Source organism: Amphibalanus amphitrite, unplaced genomic scaffold, assembly GCF_019059575.1.
Source record: "Amphibalanus amphitrite isolate SeventyFive unplaced genomic scaffold, NRLGWU_Aamphi_draft 000340F_arrow, whole genome shotgun sequence".
Lineage (NCBI taxonomy): Eukaryota > Metazoa > Arthropoda > Thecostraca > Balanomorpha > Balanidae > Amphibalanus > Amphibalanus amphitrite.
In genome coordinates, this window is record NW_024881835.1 from 389,284 (window position 1) to 409,683 (window position 20,400).

The 20,400-nt window shown below is 49.3% G+C and overlaps 1 protein-coding gene across 1 annotated transcript; it reads right to left on the reverse strand.

The window, feature by feature from the left end:
• Positions 1-10,800: 10,800 nt before the first annotated feature.
• On the reverse strand, positions 10,801-16,059 carry LOC122388977 (3-hydroxyacyl-CoA dehydrogenase type-2-like). Its single transcript, XM_043380589.1, has 5 exons — positions 15,949-16,059; positions 12,819-12,983; positions 12,235-12,399; positions 11,856-12,096; positions 10,801-11,359 (listed from the first exon to the last, which is right to left on the reverse strand). Exons 1-5 carry the CDS (start codon positions 15,955-15,957, stop codon positions 11,169-11,171), a joined length of 771 nt encoding a protein of 256 aa, XP_043236524.1. The 5' UTR covers positions 15,958-16,059; the 3' UTR covers positions 10,801-11,168.
• Between the last annotated feature and the right edge of the window lie 4,341 nt (positions 16,060-20,400).

A 20,400-nucleotide genomic window follows, 5' to 3' on the forward strand; every position in this document is an offset into this window, starting at 1 on the left:
TGATCCTCCGTGGATGACGAAGAGGATTAAAGAACTATTGATCCTACGTAACAGGGCACACAGCCGCCAGCAAACCAGTCGCCTCAGACAGCTACGTGAGAAAGTACGATCTGAGATTTGTTCTGCGAAGACCCAATGGTACAGAAAGCGGATGGGTCAAGTCTCATCGGGCAAAAAGGCATCATGGTACAGAGAAGTGTCCAAATTAACTAATCGGCAGCCGAAGTCATGGGACTTCAAAACCACAGATGAAGCAACTTGTGATTCCGCAGCTGAGCTAATAAATAGACACTTTGCCCAAGTCTGTACGACCTATGAGGGAATGCAAGTGGACAAACTCCCGTGTTACTTACCGGCGAATGACATTCCTTTCGATATCCAGCCATGGCAAGTGGCACTGCATCTTTCACGGATCAGAGAAAATATGGCTGTCTCCACTGGTCAATTACCTGCAAGGTTGATTAAGGAATTCTCAATAGAATTAGCAACTCCATTAGCGTATATATTCAACTGCTCGTTAAAAAGCTCCCAGGTGCCCTCGGTTTGGAAACGGGCTACAATCACACCGGTACCCAAGAAAGACAAGCCGCGCTCGCCAGGAGATTTGCGTCCCATCAGCCTCACACCCACATTTATGAAGGTTTTTGAAAGATTTATGGTACCGCTCATTCTCCACGACATAAGTCCAAAGATCGACATCCGTCAGTACGGCAACGTAAAGGGAGCATCGACTGCCCACTACCTGGTCAGACTACTGCACAACCTATTCACGCAGCTGGACAAGTCGGACAAAATATTTTCCATGATTATGTATAATTTCAGAAAAGGTTTTGATCTAATAGATCACACTACAGTCATACAGAAGCTCCTGAACATGGGACTCCGATCTGCCTACGCACATTGGCTCTGCTCCTTCCTTCAGGACCGACACCAACGAGTGAAGATGCCGGATGGCAGCATTAGCACGTGGAGCCCCATAACCTGTGGGGCGCCACAAGGGACCCTAGTGGGACCAGTAGCCTTCCTGGCTATGATAAACGATGCCGCCGTCCAAGACGAAAGGAGGCTTAAATATGTAGATGATTTAACAGTCTTCCAAGCATGCTCTGTGAATCAATTTAATGAATGCGCCCTACAGCAAGTAACGGATAAATTGTCGGAATGGGCCAACACGAACAAGATGGTGCTGAATACAGAAAAATGTCAGCCTCTTCACTTCTACACAGCCAAAAAGCCTATTATCTTACCGGATATAGACCTTAATGGCAGCAGTATACCAACAACTGACCACGCAAGATTACTTGGGATCACGATATCCGGTGACATGTCCTGGCAGAAACATGTTGATGACATTGTGTCCAAGGGATCCCGAGCCCTCTACATGCTGCATGTAATGAAGAGGTTTCGGCCGCCACAAGAGCAGTTGGTTAAGGTATATATCACATACATAAGGCCACTGCTCGAGTACTGCTCCCCTGTATTCCACGCCGGACTAACTGTTCAACAGGCTCAGAAAATAGAAAAGGTACAAAAACGGGCCGTCAAAATAATCGCCGGATACGATGAAAGCTACCAGGACATCTTACAACGCCTTAACCTGGAAACACTCGCTAATAGAAGACAGACTTTATGTTTAAGACTCGGTAAACAGATGCTCAAGTCGATAGCACATCAAGACTTATTCCCGAAATCGAGAGGCTCGATATCCGGCAGAGAAACGAGAAGTTCTAACACTCTTGAAACGTTTTGCTGTGGTACTCGCCTGAGGAGGTCATGCATTCCACATATGACCTCGCTCATTAACCTGGATATCATGTCGTCCAGATATAATATGGCCTGTACGCTACTGTTATCGTAATTGCGCCAATGTAGTTGCATTTGTTTATTTGCAGTGCCTCAAAACTGCTGTACTGTTATCACATGCGCTATATGGGCAAATGCTCGCAGCCATGAACTAAATACACCGTATCTCTCTCTCTATCTCTCAAAGTCGGGAAAATCGGGACCTGTTAGAAAGTCGTAAAGTGTGGCTGCTAAGAGGTTTTTCGGGGTGCTGATCACGAATATCGTGTTAGTTTTGATCACAGATGATGTCTTCAAGCATTTAGACCAGGTCGGGTCAGGTCAGGTCAGGTCAACCAGTAGGCATCGTGACGGGTATTCGTAGTACGTGTCAACCGCCTCTGACAGCTTCGTAACATGTTACGAAGGCACCAAAACTACTTCGTAAATGTTCAAATGGTTGCTAAATTCGAATTCAGCTCCAAAAACTAGCCTAGAAACATGTACAGCTCGAAAAAGTGAACCGAGGTCACCCGAGGTCACCAAAGGTCAATGACCTGACCTGACTTTCAGGTGACCCTGACACCCACCCTAATGCATGGAAGCAACATCAAATCACATGTTTGAACGTTTGAAACCACGAAAAGCTTGCAAACGCGCGGCTAATGCGAGCCGAGATACGCAGAATCGCGATTCCGGCCAAACATGGTCTCGGAAAAGAGGTCACAGGTCAAAGGTCATTTGGGTCAGGGTCATGAAATTTTCAGGGTAGGTGTAAAATCGATCAATGTGAGGGTACTGAAAGTTTCGTCTCGATCGGCCGCTTTTTACGCGAGTTATTCGCGAAAAACCATGGGGGGTCCATCCGACCCCCCCCCCCCTACACAACCGAGGGATAAAGCATGGGTGATGCCATTACTATCAGAGCTGCGTCTACGCAGAGCCTTGTACGGGGAAACTCGGGGAGTGGGAGTCACAGCGTCACGTAACACACGCACCGTCCCGTTCTTCGTCATCGTGCGTAGTTCGTTATATAAAAAATATCCGCGTGTTTCAATGTCAGCTTCCTGGTCTGGCTGCCACCGGCGCCACCAGCAGCACGCAGGGAGCTACGGAGCGCGGCGCGACCGGCCGTACAGGCTATAAAGCGCCAGCCACGCGACCCGAGGCCAGTTTTCCGGCCGCCTCGCCACTCGCCAGTCCACTCGTCCAGCCGCGCCATGGGAAAACTCAGCCTGGCACTGTGCGCCCTGCTGGGCTGCCTCAGCCTCGGCGGCGCCCTGCTCACCCCCGGGTTCGCCGGCAAGCCCCTCAACTTCCTCTTCAAGATCTGTCTGAGCCGGTTCGGCGACCGCGAGATATCCGAGTGCATGCAGACGCACCTGAACAGCGGCATCGCGCTGGTGGCGCCCATGTTCAAGCAGGGCCTGCCGGCCGGCGACGGCTCTCTGGTGGTGCTCGATCCGCTGAAGCTGGACCCAGTCAGCGACGCGTCCACCAACCCGCCCAAGTGGGAGATCACCGGCATCGAGCTGACGGGCCTGAGCGGCGCGCACGTGGACAAGCTGCGGCTGACCGAGTCGACCATCGAGGTGGAGGCGTCGCTGGAGCGTCTGACGGCGCAGGCCACGCTGGACGCCTGGTTCCTGCCGCTGCGGCCCACCGTCCGGCTGGAGGTGGACCGGCCGCGCGCCATCCTCACCGCCGACTGGGCCTACGTCGGCGGCGACCTGGTCTTCTCCAACTCGGAGAAGATCGTCTTCCTCAACGACGGCTACAACGTCACCATCAACAGCCTGGAGGTGCCGGCGGGAGGACAGCAGGCCTAGGAGGGCCGCCGGTCCATCCCTGACACCACCACTGTCGGCCGGCTTCTATTGAAGCTCACCCGACACCATCGATATATGTATCTCACTCTATAAATCACGGGCATCGTTTACGAGTATGTGTAATAATAACTTATGTACTATTTTATTGTCTGTAGGAGCTGTGAGTGCGTTAGTTTGTGATATTGTCTTGATAATGTGCTGCATGCGGTCTGATCCGCAAATAAATCATTCGCAATGACTTCAAGGTTAAACTCCGACGTATATGACCATGGTTACGTAACTGAAAGAGTACCAGACTGCACGTGCGGGTCCAACTGCAGGTTTCTTCGGAGAACCATATACCCACCAGGCCATTTTTGCTGCTCCAAATAAAACTCGCCAGTCGGCCGCAGCAGCGGAGCGTCACTGGCGCCGTATTCGGCGGGGCGCCGCTCCGTTTACCTGTTTGTGGCCCTCGTCCCGGATGTCCTGCGATGCCTAAATCAGACCGCGGCTTAAAACACACGCAAGCATGGTGCACAACACTCCACCAAACAAGCGTGCATTTGCACATCACTGGCTGTGAAGGGCCTCTTCATGCAGAAGCTTCGACGAAGCAAAATGGCCACATGCTCGGGTAACGTATGAATGAGATCAAAGGGTGACTGGTACTTGCCCCATTGTAGTAATTTGATGGGCGCTCCTGCAATCCAAAGTTGAATTTAACCCTCGCCCGCATTGACATTTTACCATAACGAACCCGATCGAGCTAGAGCTTCGCGGAAAAAACGAGCGTATTGCCTATAGGGCCTTGGTATTGCCCATGACGAAAGAAGCCGACGATACCGAATTTTAACGTCCTAGCTCATTGATTCAATCAATGATTTGATTTGATTTGAATTGATTTGACCAAAAAGTCGGGAAAATCGGGACCTGCTAGAACTTCGTAAACTGAGGATGTTTTCTTCGGGGTCCTGATTTCGAAGTTCAGACTTCAGATAGTTTGGATAAAAGCTGAAGCATTCACCAGTTGGAACGTTTCCAATCACAAAAAGTAACTTACGACGTGTGCGCCGACATACCTACGCCGAATCGAATTCCGACCAGGCATGGTCTCGAGAAACTTAGGTCAAAGGTTACGGTCATCTGTGCCATGGTCATGAAATTTGTAGGGTATGTGATTTACTCGAGGAAAATGATTCTGTCGTCGCGACGAATGCTAGGAGTTAGGACCCCACATGGTTTTCGCAAATAACTCGCTCGAAAAGCGGCCGATCGCGACGAAACTTTCAGTACCCTCGAGTTGATCAATTTTACACCTACTCTGAAAATTTCATGACCCTGACTCAAGTGACCCTGTGACCTATTTCTCAAGGCCATCTTTGGCCGGAATCGCGATGCGGCGTATGACGGCTCGCATTAGCCGCGCGTTTGCAAGCTTTTCGTGGTTTCAAACGCACGTGATGTTCCAACGGTGGCCCCAGGCCCAGACAGCAACATATTTGACCTGACCTGGAAGGTCAAAGATTGACCTAATGAGGTAAAATTGGGTACCATTGGATTCGTCTCTTCCCAAAGAATATGTTGGTCTTTGCTGCGAAGCTCTATCTCTAGCAGGAACGAAATTGCGCGGGGGATGGCACCCCCCCCCCCCATGTGCGTTCTAGGATGGAAAATGGCATGTGCGGGCGAGGGTTAAGCGAATTAATCGGCCATTCAGATTCAATTCATCGTGTTGCGGGTAAATGAAAAAGGATGCCTATCCATTCGACATTGCCAGTACTGTTCAAACTTCCATGCTGATTGCTGAGTTGCGTCGGTAACGGTAAGTAATGCAAAGTATAGCGTCCTGGCGATCCACTAAACTAGTAGTCGTTGCTTCCCGGGATTGGTTTTTGAAAGAGGATAAAAATCGATCAAAATCATAGTCGTAATGGCCTATCCGCACGCCACCCCAAATATGGCCTGCACTACACGATTTCGGGAATTATAGTTTTGCAGCAGTTTAATAGTGGATCAGAATCACTTAAGCGTGCGGCTGTCAAATGCAGGTACATATTTTTCACACACCTTTAAACAATGCTCGGCTTTATGATCGTAGCTCAACTCATGTTAATTAAGCTCCATGCCTAATCGGCCCAGCGGTATAATTGGGGAACATTCCTCAGTGACCAAAATATTCGCCCAGGAAAAACGGTTACTTCCAGGCCGGTGTCACGGCCGGTCCATTAGGTGCCGTCTGGAAACGTATACCGGCAGTGACAGGGACGTCGGCCACTGAGCAGTGACAGTGACACAGTGACCGGCGCGCCGCGGCGGTCACACCGGGAAACTTCCCGCTCCGGGGCGCATCCTGGTCGCCGCGGCTCGAGGAAGCGCCCGTCCGCCCGGTTGACCTCCGGTTCAATGGGGCGGCAGTTTCCCTGTGCTTTGACAGCTGCGGTGCAGTGGTCGCCGAGTCCATAAGACGGGCAGTCGGCCGGACGGCACGGTAAACCTGCGCTGTCGCGACCGCTAGCGTAACGCACAGCGCATTAGCGCATTTTTAGCATGTACACACATGTATGCATTGCACTGTTTCTGAAATAAAATGTGGCGGCTACCGAGAACCGGAAAATATACCATACTCAAGGCAGGTTTCTTGGCATCTGATCCACCACTCCCAAGTCATCAATCATGATGAGTGATTTATAAATCACCGATGTCATATTGACCAAAAAGCATGTTAGTCTCTTATGCAGAATATTATCAGAATTGCTCATTAAAACCCAGCAGCCAGCACCTTCTTGCAGAGTTGTAAGTGCTTAACCCGCGCCCCATTTGGGCTGGGGGGGGGCGAAACGCCCCCCCCCCCCCAAAGATATTGGAAAGTTACCAGCCGATTTTTAAAATCCAAACGGCGTTCGATAGCCCCACCGGGGAACTACCTTGTGACCCAATTTCATTGACCTCGGTCCAACCGATGACGTCACAGGTCAAGTCAAATGTCGCATTTTCACCGTTTACAGGCATTTAAACCTATTTTTGAGTCGAAAATGGCAGAACTGAGAACATGACGTCACTCTGACGTCATTTGTCGCCCAGCTTTCATAGCCTGTGGAAAAATTTGTGGTCATAATGTGTAAAATTGATATTCGGAGGGCTCATGAAAGTTTGGTGGCGATATCTGCAGCCGTTTAGGAGATATCTACGAAAAAGGACAGAAAAGGGGACGTCCCCCCACGGGGCGCGGGTTTAACCTTATCAAGGTCGTATATTTAGTGTTGCACTTTTATCAAGATAAGGTTAAATTGCTCAGAGATAGCCGAAAACTGTAAGGTAAAAAAAAAAATAATATTCACTAGGGACCAGGGAACAGTCCACCTAAAAGTTACGGCAACCTACCTGTGTGTAGGTGTCCCTGATACAGCACTTATTTTTCAGTGAGAAAACCGGCGAATCCACTGCCGTGTGTCTATATTTGCACACACACAAACACACAAAAAAATCGATGATGTTTCTTGCCTCGACAGTTGCCTTAATTGACGATGCTTCCCCGTGCAACGGCAGCTTCCATCGACCATCTTTCCGCGGTCCTTCCGCTAAATGGCCGGAACAATGAAAATGCGCCCTGACAAGGCAAACAAGAACATGACACTCTATATAGGTAAGCAGCAGTCGCCCTGCGTATTCTCACGCTCAATGACGTTTATGTGCCTACATGTGTAATCAAGGGCTAAGTGCTGAGATTACAACAATTTTCAGCGGCTAACGCGGCATTTTACGTGTCGTCAACGCCGCAGGCAGCAGCAAAAATGTAAAACAGTCGTGTTTAATGCGTTGATAGGTCTTCTTTGTCGCACACCGCATGGAACATTCATGGGTTTGTCCAGGGAAACCAGCACGCAATGTGATCATTGTGGGAACGATTCGAACACCTAGTGACACGGCTGCAGCTAATTTATGGATGGATTTCGCCTGATCCTCCCTGGGTGGCGTCAGGTTTTACCCGCTCACGTTTCACGCACGCCTTTCCTCCGTCACGGCCGTACTGGTCACGCTGTTCACAGTTCCCTGGCGTTCAGCTGCCCATGACCGTTCATGTGCTCTTTTTCATCCTAGGACTTACCTATCACAGTCACCTTCCTCTATAGTCATTCTTTTACACTTACCTAATAGGATCAGCTATCCTGTTTTGGGCGGGTGAAGACCACTTCATAGACTATTTTGATCGGGCAAATCCAAGGAACGGTGAGCATGTTTGATATGCTGACTTAAGGTAGTGTCACCCGCTAACTTCTTTGCGACAGCTCGAACCGAGTTGGCAACATAGCTGAAAGCTGACCATGTCCGACGCAATAATGACACTTTCCATGTTTTAGTATTGCCTTATGCCTACCTAATCGTGAGACCACGTGACCGACCTGACCTCATGCGCCCTATTACAAATCCGAGATAGGCATGTAGGTTGAGATTTGTACGTGACCTTTGATTCAAATAAGGTCTTGTGACACCAACCGTATTTTAGTTCATACTAGGCCAAATACTTATGACCTCTATATATAAACCTCCGTTCATGTTTGGCACGGTCCAATAAAGTCCGTAACGTCATAACGCCCTCGCCCCTCCGTGCCAGGGAATCTTTCGCAGGGAGATGAGACGTACAGTACAGGACGTTTTTACTTTACAAGTAGTTAGGTCCTCGCAGCTTGTATATCGTAGGGGAGAGTGGGGCACATTTGTGCAAACAATGGATAAATCCATATATCTGTTCTTTGGTTAGTGCAACGGCAAAATTGTTTATTGTAGTATGGAAAGGAACTATTGCAGACATTTTTCCTCTTCAGAAGTTATCCTCTAAAACTATAGCTTCTATTAGAAGAAATGACTTTTATTAACTCTGAACGTTTGCACGAAACTACCCCACCTTATATGGGGCACTTTCGTGTAAGGGGTGGGACACTGTCGTGCAAGGGGTGGGGCACTTCCGTGCACCCTGCAAAGTTCGAGCAATTACCGGGCATTACCAGAAATTTACCAAAAGAAATTGGCAGGGGGTCATTTCATTTGATTCCTTTCGACAAGAATGCATTGCACAACATATGTAGAAAGAATGGGCTGGCGAAACTGAGGTCATCGGAGTTTTCTTTTTGTAAATGACTCCCGATTGAGCTAGTGAGTCGAGAAAACCACCAATGGCCTTAGAAAGACATTCCGAACCGAATTATACGCGGCATGGCCTCCTGCAAGCAGCTTCCTGTCCTGTGTAACGATGGATGCAGATAATGTGAGCTTTGTGAGGTGCAGTTGCCGGTTACAGTGATATAATGTGAGTTACAACCTCCTTCTTCAGCAGTGGTCGGCATTGTCCGTTAGGTTTATTGAGCACGATACAGAATTATACACAGAATAAGCAATGCAATATATTACCAACGATAAATGGTCAATTCAATAAACAATATATGAATAAAAGACTAGACCTGAGAAGACAAAATTCATGGAAATAAATAAACAAACGTATGAAAAAACACAAAGGCATGACGCAAACAATATCTAATGGAAGATGGATGACAATGTTATTCATCCAGTTGCGGTCAATATCGTCATACTGCAGTTCCTTCGAACAACCACTTGAAGAAGCCACCTTTTTTCTTGAAGAAGCCTGACACTCCCTCGCCCCTCTCCTTCTTTCCCTTGATGTAGCCGGAGAGTCCGAAGTTAGGCTCCCAGGTGGGCAGCTCCGGCCCGCCGGCCAGGCCGCGCAGGGTGGTGCTGTGCCCCTCGCTCCAGAACTGGCCCACGATGTCGTCGAAGGTCACCTCGCCGTCGTGCGCCCTCCAGTAGGCGATCAGGATGAGGCGCATCTTCAGCACCTCCTGGCGCACCGAGATGACGAACGGCAGGAAGTCCAGCACCACGCCGGCCTCCATCCGCACCTCGGGGATGTTGATCTTCACCTCGATCATGCTCTTGGTCATGGAGAACTCCTCGAGCGTGATGTTGCGCAGGCCGGTAGCGCGCACCCCCGTCAGCCGCCAGCGCGGCCGCTCGTTCAGCGGGTCCTCGATGTCCTCGATGGAGAGCGGGTCCAGCACCACCCTGTCCCGGCCGGCGCCGAAGCCATCCGTGATGAACGGCCGCAGGATCTCCAGCAGCACACGCAGGTGGTCGCGCAGACAGCCGCCGATGCCGTCGTCCCATTTGGGACTCTCGCAGCGGCTGAACAGGAAGTCGAGCGGCTTCTCGCCGCCGCCGAGCGCGGCTGACGCCGGGCCGGCACACAGCGCCAGCAGCAGCAGCAGCGGTGCGCGTGCAGTACCCATGGTCGGTCCGCCGGTGGTACCAGGAGCCCGGTCCGCCGCAGTCCGCCGCCGCCGCTCGAGTGGGACCCGTCAGCCGGCTCCTGACGTTTTACCCACCGCCCGCGGCAAGGTCACGAAGCGGCGATACGATACTATATGTCCTGCCCGTCTGCCAGTTCAGGTTTCCTGCAGAGTGCAGCTCACGCTTTAGTTCTTCCTTCAACAGACGCTGGCAAAAGGTGCCAAGGATGACTGGTGGCCACAGCGGTCAAAGCGGAAGGGACCGACATGCTCGTTTTGACATTAGATTGTGAAGCCAAGAGTTGATACTAGCCACTATGTAGAGTCGAAGCCTTCTAGTGTCTGCAGCTGTAAATGACATGATTATAATAATAAATATATTATAATCAGTGTTTGCACAGCTCCGTGGCCTGTGGCCACCATCCTAATGTTGGCATCGCTAGTTCGTAACTTGGTTGCTTAGCTAAGTGTTTTTCGGCAGAAAGCTTTTCGTCAATGGATGATCTATGTTGCAGATCGGATTTGTGCCCATGTTGAGCTCCCGAAAATGCGACCTAAGGTCAAGGCCGTCACCTGACGGAGAAAAGAACGCCAAACATCCGTTTAAAGTATTGTTGAGCTAAACGCATCTAACGTCATCACTCAATTATGCCTGTAACAATCCAATTATTGCAATACATAGTGTACAAGACCAAGACGTTGTGTCAAAGGTAGGTAATAGGTATAATAAGTGGTCATAGATGACTTTTATTTAAAAAAAACTACTCATAGCGATATCTACGATGTTCCAATGGCCGGGGTCACAAATTGAACATATGCTGGGTCGATGATATCAAGAATCCCAGATTAACATTTCGTTTTACGCATCTCGTAACTTTACCGTGGGTTTTTCAATCGAAATGACTTGATAGCAAGGTTTGTATATTGCACATGTTGTTCACCTATTTTCAGTCAAAATGAGTACACGAAAACCGAGCACCACACGAATTGTTTCACTTTATCTCGGCCACAACAGCAAACACGGAATCTAGCGGCCAGAGTGTCACCAAAACACGTCAAAATGTCCCAGAATATGAGCATTGTAACCGCAAGGCATGACGTCATTTTTACCAAAGACGATGGGTAGCTCACTGGCAGTGGCGATCCCTGATCAGTGGCGCCTCCCTCTAACATCGTCGACACTCACACTGAATATCCCAGCCCAAGGAACGATACCTAGTTCTGTCCTTCCGAGGCCGGCATAGCCCGTTACGTCGTCTCCTATATCCGGCGCGCCTCAGGCCTGCATCCGGATGCCGCCGTCGAGCCGGATGACCTCGGCGTTCAGCATGCGGTTCTCGATGATGCTGCAGACCATCTGGGCGTACTCCTCGGGCCGGCCGAGCCGCTTCGGGAAGGGCACCGTCTGCGCCAGCGCTGTCTGCACCTTCGGCGGCAGGCCCTCGAGCAGCGGCGTCAGGAACAGACCTGGAACAGAGAGCCAGAAGGTTAGGAAACCAACCTTCAGGAGCGGCGTCAGGAACAGACCTGAATAGATAGACAGTAACAACGTCATAGGAAACCGCCCTCGCGCAGCAGTGTCAGACACAGACAGCACCGTTTCCACCGGCGAGGAGGTGTTACCGCAACAGTAGGTGGCGCCCCCAGATGGTGGATATTCCGTGGATCCGTAAGTTACGTTAACGATAGTCGTCAGAGGATGTTATTTGAATATAGCAAGACCCACATTATCTATCAAAATTGTGCATCATGTTGATGACAGCAAAAAGCGTTCGAAAGAACCGACATATCCGCGTAGAAACCGATGCGTGTCGCTAACGCGGGGATATAAACCAAACGAATGTAACGATTCAGAGAAAGACGGGATGATTTGCAGGGGATTGAATACGAGACCAACCCGAGCAGCCCTGGCTCCGCCGTCCGTGCGGAACGGCCAGAGACGCTCCCTGCCCTCGGCACCCACCTGGCGCGATGGTGACCACGCGGATGCCCTGTGGCGCCAGGTCGCGCGCGATGGGCAGCGTCATGCCGACGATGGCGCCCTTGCTGGCCGAGTAGGCGGCCTGGCCGATCTGGCCGTCGAAGGCGGCCACCGAGGCCGTGTTGATGATGACGCCGCGCTGGCCGTCCGCCTCGTCGGCCGCGTTGGCGCCCATCACACCGACCGCCAGACGGATCACGTTGAAGGTGCCCACCGCGTTCACCTGGCCGGAGGAGGTCAACGGTCAGGGAGCAGAAAGGCCGGCTAGGACCGCACAAATACGCCGCGGGCTCCACCCAAATACGGCAAGTGTACCAATAACACCTATGTTTGCCAAATGTTGTTTCAATGTTAAACTTACCATCAATACTTTGGTGAAGTCCTCTAGTAGATGTGGCTGATTCTTCTTAAAGTTGTATGTCTTGAAAGCAACGCCGATGCCAGCGCAGTTGACGGTGACGTCCAGTTTGCCAAACCTATCCTTGGCGGTGCTGACGGCTGTCTGAACGTCATTTTCCGACACCACCTGAAAACAACAGTAACCATGCTAAATGAACCAAAAAAAAAAAACAGATCAGTTATTCAAAATAAAACAGCATAATTAATGGTGGATGGTGATCTATATTACATGCTGAGTGACATAGCATTAAGTTTAGGGGTTATTTTACCAATTAAGTCAATTTCAAAAACAGAAAATGTTTTATGATCAGCAGGTTTGTGTCTAAAATCATCCTGAAAATAAAGAGAGCTAAAAAGACAATGCGCTCTGACACGTTTTCTATTGATACTTGTTTGCAAATAAAGATCATATTCAGCCTGAAATCATGTCATTCCAATACTCAATGAGTAAAGTAAGGGACAAGAAACTTTGTCTGCCAGAAGTGTCGCCATTCCCTTCCCATTCCAGTCATTATGCCACCCAGCCAGGATAACTGCCGGACTCACGTCGGTGGGGACGAAGACGGCGTTGTCTCCGAGGCCGGCGGCCAGGTCGGCGCCGGCCGATCCGGGCAGGTCACAGATTACCACCCGACTGCCCTCGCGCACCAGCCGCTCGACGGTGGCGCGGCCCAGGCCGGACGCGCCGCCCGTCACCAGGCCGACCAGACCCTGCCGAGACCGACAGCCAGGTCATACCACCACGAGTGACGGAGTCAATCAGACGCTGAAAAAAATGAAACCTGGAGCGGACAGAAGTCACTGCATCTGTTTGCGCTAAGCGCAGGGAATCCATTGGGTGATGTGAGTTTGATCAAATGAAGAGCTTCTACACACCACAGACTGAGGACCAAGGAGAGGCCGTTGGGGCTCCTGGACTTCCATGTCCTGTTGGGGGCGAGACTCAAGACCCCCTCCCTTTATGACTTAGCTCCTGGGCCATGTAGCGACATGCGGTGGCAATGGTTGAAAAAGCGTAAAAAAGTGACAAACTTATTTCTATCATTTTTTAGGTCAGGTCACATGTCAGGTAACCAGAGGTACCTAATCAAAAGGTAAATTGTCTATTTCAACAATTTTCCACAAACCAGCAGCTAACTTGAAATGAATAGTGCCAAAGCACCCCAGAAAAGCACATTTGATAGCCCTATTGACACACTTGTTGAATAGGTAAGTAACTACCTTAGATTCAACTGAAGGTCAATAGGCAAAATCTATAACATTGGGTAGTAGTGAAGCAGGCATCACACTTGTTTTTTGCAACCAAGAGAGGCAGGTAGTACTTAGTAGTAAAGCAGGCATCACACTGGTTTTTGCAACCAAGTAGAGTCGCTGCAGGTTTGGTTGTAGGTTGTAGTTTTAAAAATATAAATTTGATTAAAAAACTAAGCCTTTTGTAAATTTGGCCTTTTCATAAATAGCTTTAGCATGAGGCTTAGGTTTGATCCACATTTATATTTCTAATCATGAGCCTCAAAACAGTGCTATCTTACATCAATGTTGATGTAGGTTTTAGGAGTTTTGGGTTGTAGGACGTAGGTTGTAGGTAGGGTTAGGCATGGGTGAAGTATTCCGGTTAGGTCAGGTTTGGTTTGATTAGAAAGGATCTCATCTGGGTATAGCGCCTCTCCTTGGTTGCAAAAAGTGTAACGATTGCTTTGTGACTATCGAGAGGTGCCGTAGGTTTGGTTGTAGGTTTTAGGTTTAAGGGTCAGGATAAGGTTGTTTGTAGGTAAGGTAAGGTCACGTTTTTATTTACCCGTCTGTTTTGCGGACCTTAAGTAAATAAATACCTCTGATACCTACCTATGTGGTTTGTGACAATATCATATCAGTAGGCGGAACTATGGTCAAGCGTACCCATTTTCGGGAACGCATTTTCGTTCCCATGTTTGGGAACGATAAACCCAAATATGGGAACGCCATGTAGGCATTATTTAAAACAAGAAAAAGAACTGTTAAATGACGTCCAAAAAATATAAAACGATCGTGAACCGCCTGATAGTTGTCTCAATATTGTTGGGAAAGAGTTTGATATTGTAAGGCCCATCGTAGTTTCAAATCGTTCCCCTATTTCTAAAGCAGTCCATCACCCGGGCCGCGAGCCCAAATTTGGGAACGCTCTCATACACTGGCGCTGCAAGCGTTCCTTATTATGGGAACGGCGTACCCAAAATTGGGAACGATTTCACCGACGCCTTTCAGGGGCTCTTTTCATTAACAAGCATCACGTCCAACGCCGCAAATTATTGTTAACGCAACAATCATCAGATGACCTTTCCGGCAAGACCGTTGCATGTTTCGCCCGGTCTTCTGCGCTTTTATTCCCGTCGATCTCGCAGCGGGCACGCCCCCCTCTGTAGGATTACGTAATCCACAACGCTCAGCGATGTTCAACAAGGTCTTCCATACCTATATCCATCGTCCGCGCCGAGGGTGGAGACATGTCAAGCACCTGTCTGCTAATCACCGAGAGTTGACGAGCACAAGAAGTATCCAAAAATGGGAACGCTGAATATGGTACACCCTCAAAACACCTAGTCCCAATGAAAATCTAGTTTTTTCCTTTCTTAATGAGTGTAAGTGGCAAAAGGCCTGGTAGGATGGGCACGAGGTATGATCGAAATCAGCATAAAAATTATAAATAAGCCACACAGAGCGACCTATATCAGAGAAATTCCCCCCAAACGATCATGCTTAGAAACGCCGAAGACAAAAACCACGCTCATGACGCTGCTTATAAAACAACGCTAATCAGCTAGCATCCAAATAAAATATGTCTTTCAGGGCTGATAAAATACAGCTGAATGAATTTAAACCACTGAAACTGAGTTTACAACAGTAGTTCGGTAAAATCACTGACGTTCCACGCGGTCGATCGCCCCGACACCAAAAGTCAACAATATTACCTCGGGACTGTCCGCGTGTTCGCTTGCATATGTCAGCATCTGGTGTCGCTAGAATGAAACTTCATAACCAGGCGAAAATTATTATACTTGACCTCAAAATGTAAAAAGTGCTTCATTTTCCTTAAAATTGCATGTTAAATGTCGTATAACCCATATTTCCACCATTCTGTCATTTTTAAAAAATCATTAAAAATATCATTCCACGGTCAATTTCCTTGTTCCACGGTCAGATTAAAGATAACTTTATGGAGATTTAGTAGATACTTAAATCAGCGTGCACTTTTTTGAGACGTGATGCACTTTTGAGTTTTAGTGGGCAAACGGCCGAAAAATTGCCTTCCGTTCTCATAAATGGGAACGCCCGTTCCCATATTTGGGAACTCCGTTCCCAAAAATGGGAACGTTCCTATATTTGGGTACTCATGACCATAGTTCCGCCTACTGATATGGTGTGGTTTTTATTCAAATTTGAGCCTAGTGTGCCAAAGGTCGAGTTCACCAGGTCCTTGGTGTTTCCGCGTCTTATGCTAATTAACACTAAAAATATTGTATGCATTTGGTCTGTACACCTGAGCAAGCCATAAACATACAGCGCCTCTGTGACATTTACGACGCATGACAAGAAGTGTTTGTCATAATTTGCACGTGTTCTAGTGACAGATCACCATATCAAAGATTTAACCGGCACAAGAGTGAATAAATTAACCCACAATTACTCGCTTTCTTACCTTAAACATATCTTAAAACTGAAAAATGGTACCTCCTCCCGCTACCATGGGAAGGAAAAACGGGAAAAAGTCAAGGTTATAGAATTTAGAAGTCCAGGCAAGGACACCAGCTGTTTGACCTTGAACGCTGCCGGCCGGCAGCTGACGTCATCGGAGGCAAGCCGGCTCCGTGGATTGAGGACGCAGCGGGCGAACGCATAATACGTATATAACGGAGAGGGGCGCCATATATTGAGAGAGGCGTAATATAACGGAGAGGCGTTAGAACGTAACGGGCAACGGAGAGAGGCGTTATATAGCAAGAGGCGTTGTATAACGAGAGGCGTAATCATGGGTGTCGATTTGTATACCTTTGGGGGTGCTGCAGCACCCCCAATGCTCAAATGAGCACCCCCAATGGTTTTCCGGGCACCCCCAAATGTTCCAGTTTAGCATCCCCAATGATTTGGTCCCTCAAAAACTCCCACTAACTCTGCTTGAGGAAAATAATTGGTTCCGCAGTCTTTCACTACTAAAAATAAAACAATTACGCAATTTACAATGCATGAAGTAAAGATGTAAAGAAAGTAAAAGTTAGTCTTAACCGCGCCCGGCTGGGGGTCCTGGATTTCCACGCCCTGCTGGGGGGGTGTTTGAACACCCCCCTTGTAACTCGGCTCCTGGGCCACGTAGCGATACCCAGAAGGCGGCGTTCGAAAGAGCGTCAAAAATAATGAGGAAATCACTTCGGTCAATTTTTTGGTCAGGTCAAAGGTCAGGTCACCAGAGGTCATTGAAGGCAAAATTTCGCCGATTTCCAGGTCGAATGTCGAAAATTTCCAAGAAGCCAACGCATAACTCGGGAGTCAATAGAGCTACAGCGCCGCGGAAAAGCGCATTCGATAGCCCTATCAACGCCCTTTCTGAGTAATTCTCTCAGATTTGACCTAACGTCAACGGTTTTGCCTGCAGGGGGCAAAAACTGCAAAAATAGCCGATTTTTTCGGAAACAGTTTTTCTGCAATAACTTTTGACCCAAGCCTTGTACGAGCTTACTTTTACCGGCATCGTGTTCCTCTCGTCAAGACGCATCGAATGAACTATAACTTGACCTTGAAAGGTCAACTTGAAAATTTGACCTCAGGTCAAGGTCATGACCTGACCGGAAAGGGTCATGTTGCATATCAGTCGATCCGTATCGTCGAGCTGAACACATCTAAGGCGTTTTCATTGCTCTAGCATGCCTCCATCAAAAGTTATTTGCGAAAAACTGTTACATACCATTCGTGACCTAGGATGACCTCAGGGCATAAACAAGGGTCACAGACACCATTTTCATGTTCAGTGTGTCTAAACCACTTGTAATTCGGTGTTTGGGAGTGTTTATAATGTCTTTCGTCCAAAAGAGGCGCATTTCAATTTTCTCCCATTGACTTATCCCGCGCCCTGGTGGGGGGGGCTATTTTTTGCCCCCCCTCCAGACTTTTCGATATATCTACAGAACCGCTGCGCCGATCGTCACCAAACTTTCAGTACCCTCCCGGACATCAATTTTACACATTGTGACCAAAAATTTTTCCAAAGGCTATGATAGGTTGGCCGGAAATGACGTCAGAGTGACGTCATGTTCTGCCGTTTTCGACCCAAAAAAGGGTTTCGCGGGAAGAGCTGTCAGGCCCATAGCTTTGCAAATACAGAAAAAAGATAAAGACATAAAAGCTGTAGATTGGACAGGGCTACAAAACTGCTATCTCGGATTTTTGAAATTTTTGGATTTGGACCCCCAAAAATCAAAAAATAGATTTTTTGGATATAAGAATCGAAAAATCCAAAAAGTTTTTTGAATTTCGCAAAAACCGGAATATATGTGATAGTCCTTACCGCCTTCCATCCACATACCAAATTTGAGATTGATACCTCTTTTTTTGGCGAAGTTATAGCGAAAAAAACTGTTCAAAATTGATGACGTCAAATTTTCAAACTCAATTTTTAGCAATTTTAGACCCCGTAGCGCAAAACAAAGACCACCATTAGACTCCCCGTGACGAGCTGCATCGAATCAATACCCATTTTATGCAAAACTATCAACTTTGAAATTTGACCTTTTTTGGCCTGACCTTGACCTGACCTTGACCTGAACTTCACCAGAAAGTGACCTAAGCCGTACCTGATAGTCGTATAACCAACACCATTGAGTTGGAAATGAAAAATTGGCCATAAAACATGTATCACACAACCTTAGTAAACTTGGGCTCATGTGACCTGACCTGTGACCCTTGGTGACATGACCTGTGACCTGACCTGGTATTGCCAGTGACCTCTAATAGCAACATATCTACTAGGCAACTGACGCCCTACCGCTGATTCTCGACAAAATGCGTTTTCCTCGGTGTTATATTGCATTCCCTAGAAGACCCGTGAACGGTGAAACATTTCATCTTTGACCTGACCTGTGACGTCATCGGTGACCCCGAGGTCAATGAAATTTGGTTTCCTTCGACAAATTTGACAGGCCTTTCGAACGCCGTTTGAATTTTGCGGATCCGTCCAGTAGTTTCGGAGATACGAGGGGGGGGGGGGGCAAAAAATAGCCCCCCCCCCCCCACCAGGTCGCGTTATAAACAGACCCCACCAGGGCGCGGGTTATAATGGGGAGGTCGCAAAATTGACCTGACCTTAGGTCATCGATATCAAAATTCTGAGATATACATTTTGTACATGCTATTGCTCTTAGCAATCGCTGAAAGTTTCAAAGCGATCGGTCACTCGGTGTAGCTATGACAGACATTGAAACTTTTTATGAGGTGAGGTCACTTCAAGTGACCTGGTGACCTGACCTTGAAAGACCTTGGTCTGAAATTTTCACAACATGTGTAGAATTGATGTATGATAAGGTGTACCAAAAACGGCGGCGCTCCGCGCCGCCGTTTTTGAGATATTTGCGAAAAACCTCAAGGGGGGGGGGGTTCAAACACACACCCCCCCCGCAGGGCGCGGGTTAAGAAGAAGGGCGTAAAAAGACGTTAAGTTGCAAAGACACTGGTGTGGGTCCGTCGTAGACGGGTGTCGGACCCTTAGAGCTGATGGCGTGTACCCTTTACAAGCCGGCAGGGGGCTCCAGAGACCGGCGACGGGCCCTCAGAGGCCGGCAAAGTGCAATCAGAGGCCGGTGGTACCTTCAGAAACCCTGTGGGGTCGTCTCTAGAGACCGGCACGGGCTCAGATGCCGATGGGGCCCTCAGAGTCGCCAGTGTGGGGCCTTCAAATGTCACCGGTGGGTGGCCATCACATGTGCACTTGTGGGGCCTTCAGAAGCGACGATGTTGGGCCTTCAAAGCCGCCGATATAGGGCCTTAAGAGGCACTAGTGTGGGCCCTCAGATATGGCAATGTATGGCCCTCACAGGCGCCGTTGTGGGGGCTCTCAGAGACACTGGTTTAGGGCCATCACAGGCGCGCGTGTGGCCCTCAGAACTGCTGTTACGGAACGGATCCTTCATAGGCCGACAAGAAGATATCAAGAGGTCACCGGTGCCATCAGGAGCCTTGTGGGGTTCTCAGAGACCGGCATGGCGCTCTCAGACGCCGCTGGGACCCTCCGAGTCACCTGTGTGGGACCGTCAGGGTCGCTGATAACTGACAAGGGCCCTCAGAACCGCCCATGTGGGGTTTTTAAATGCATTGGTGTGGGGCCTCAGAGTTAGGGGTGTGGGGCCCTCAGAGACGCCGGTGTGGCGCTCAGAGGCGCCGGTGAGGGCCCTCACAGTCGCCGTTATAGGGGCCCTCAGAGAAATAGCTGTGGGGCTATTACAGGCGGGTGTGGAGCTCCCAGAGAGCTCCCAGAGCCCCCTAACCCAGCCAGCAATTTGGTTCGGCGCAAGTCCGTTTTGCCCCGGCAACTCCGACATGCCAGACTCGGGCCGGTATAAAAGGTACGCCGTCAGAGCCGGGGTTTGGGTCGATACGGCTCTATTCCGGTTAGCCAGTCTTAGCCGTAGCGCTCCCGGGTTGGTATGGTTCCGGACCGCCAAGTCTGGCTCAAGTCCGGCTCCCTGCCACGGCTCAAGTCCGGCTCCCTTACGACCAGTCCGGCTGCCTCATAGCTGCTCTGGCTTACTGTGGCTGAAGTACGGTGGAGGTACGGCACGGCTGATGCGGCATAAGTCCGGCTGTGGTGCGGGCGAGCTCCGGGATCGTGTCAGCTCCAGTAGAGCCCCAGACCTTGCCCGTACTTTAGCCGGAGCAAATGCCTGAGCTATCCAGAGTAAAACCAGCTACGGCCAAGGCCAAATTTGCTGGCTGGGAATAGGCCGGTTAGGACCCCCAGAGTCCGGCAAGTGGCCCTCCGAGGCCGGTAAGGGGCCCTCAGAGGCTGGCTTGGGCCCTTATGGAGATCTTATTGTTGATACTTGTGGGCCCATGAGGTGTTTTTTACGAGCCCTGTGGGGCCCTTCTGAGTCCAAATATGGTCAAC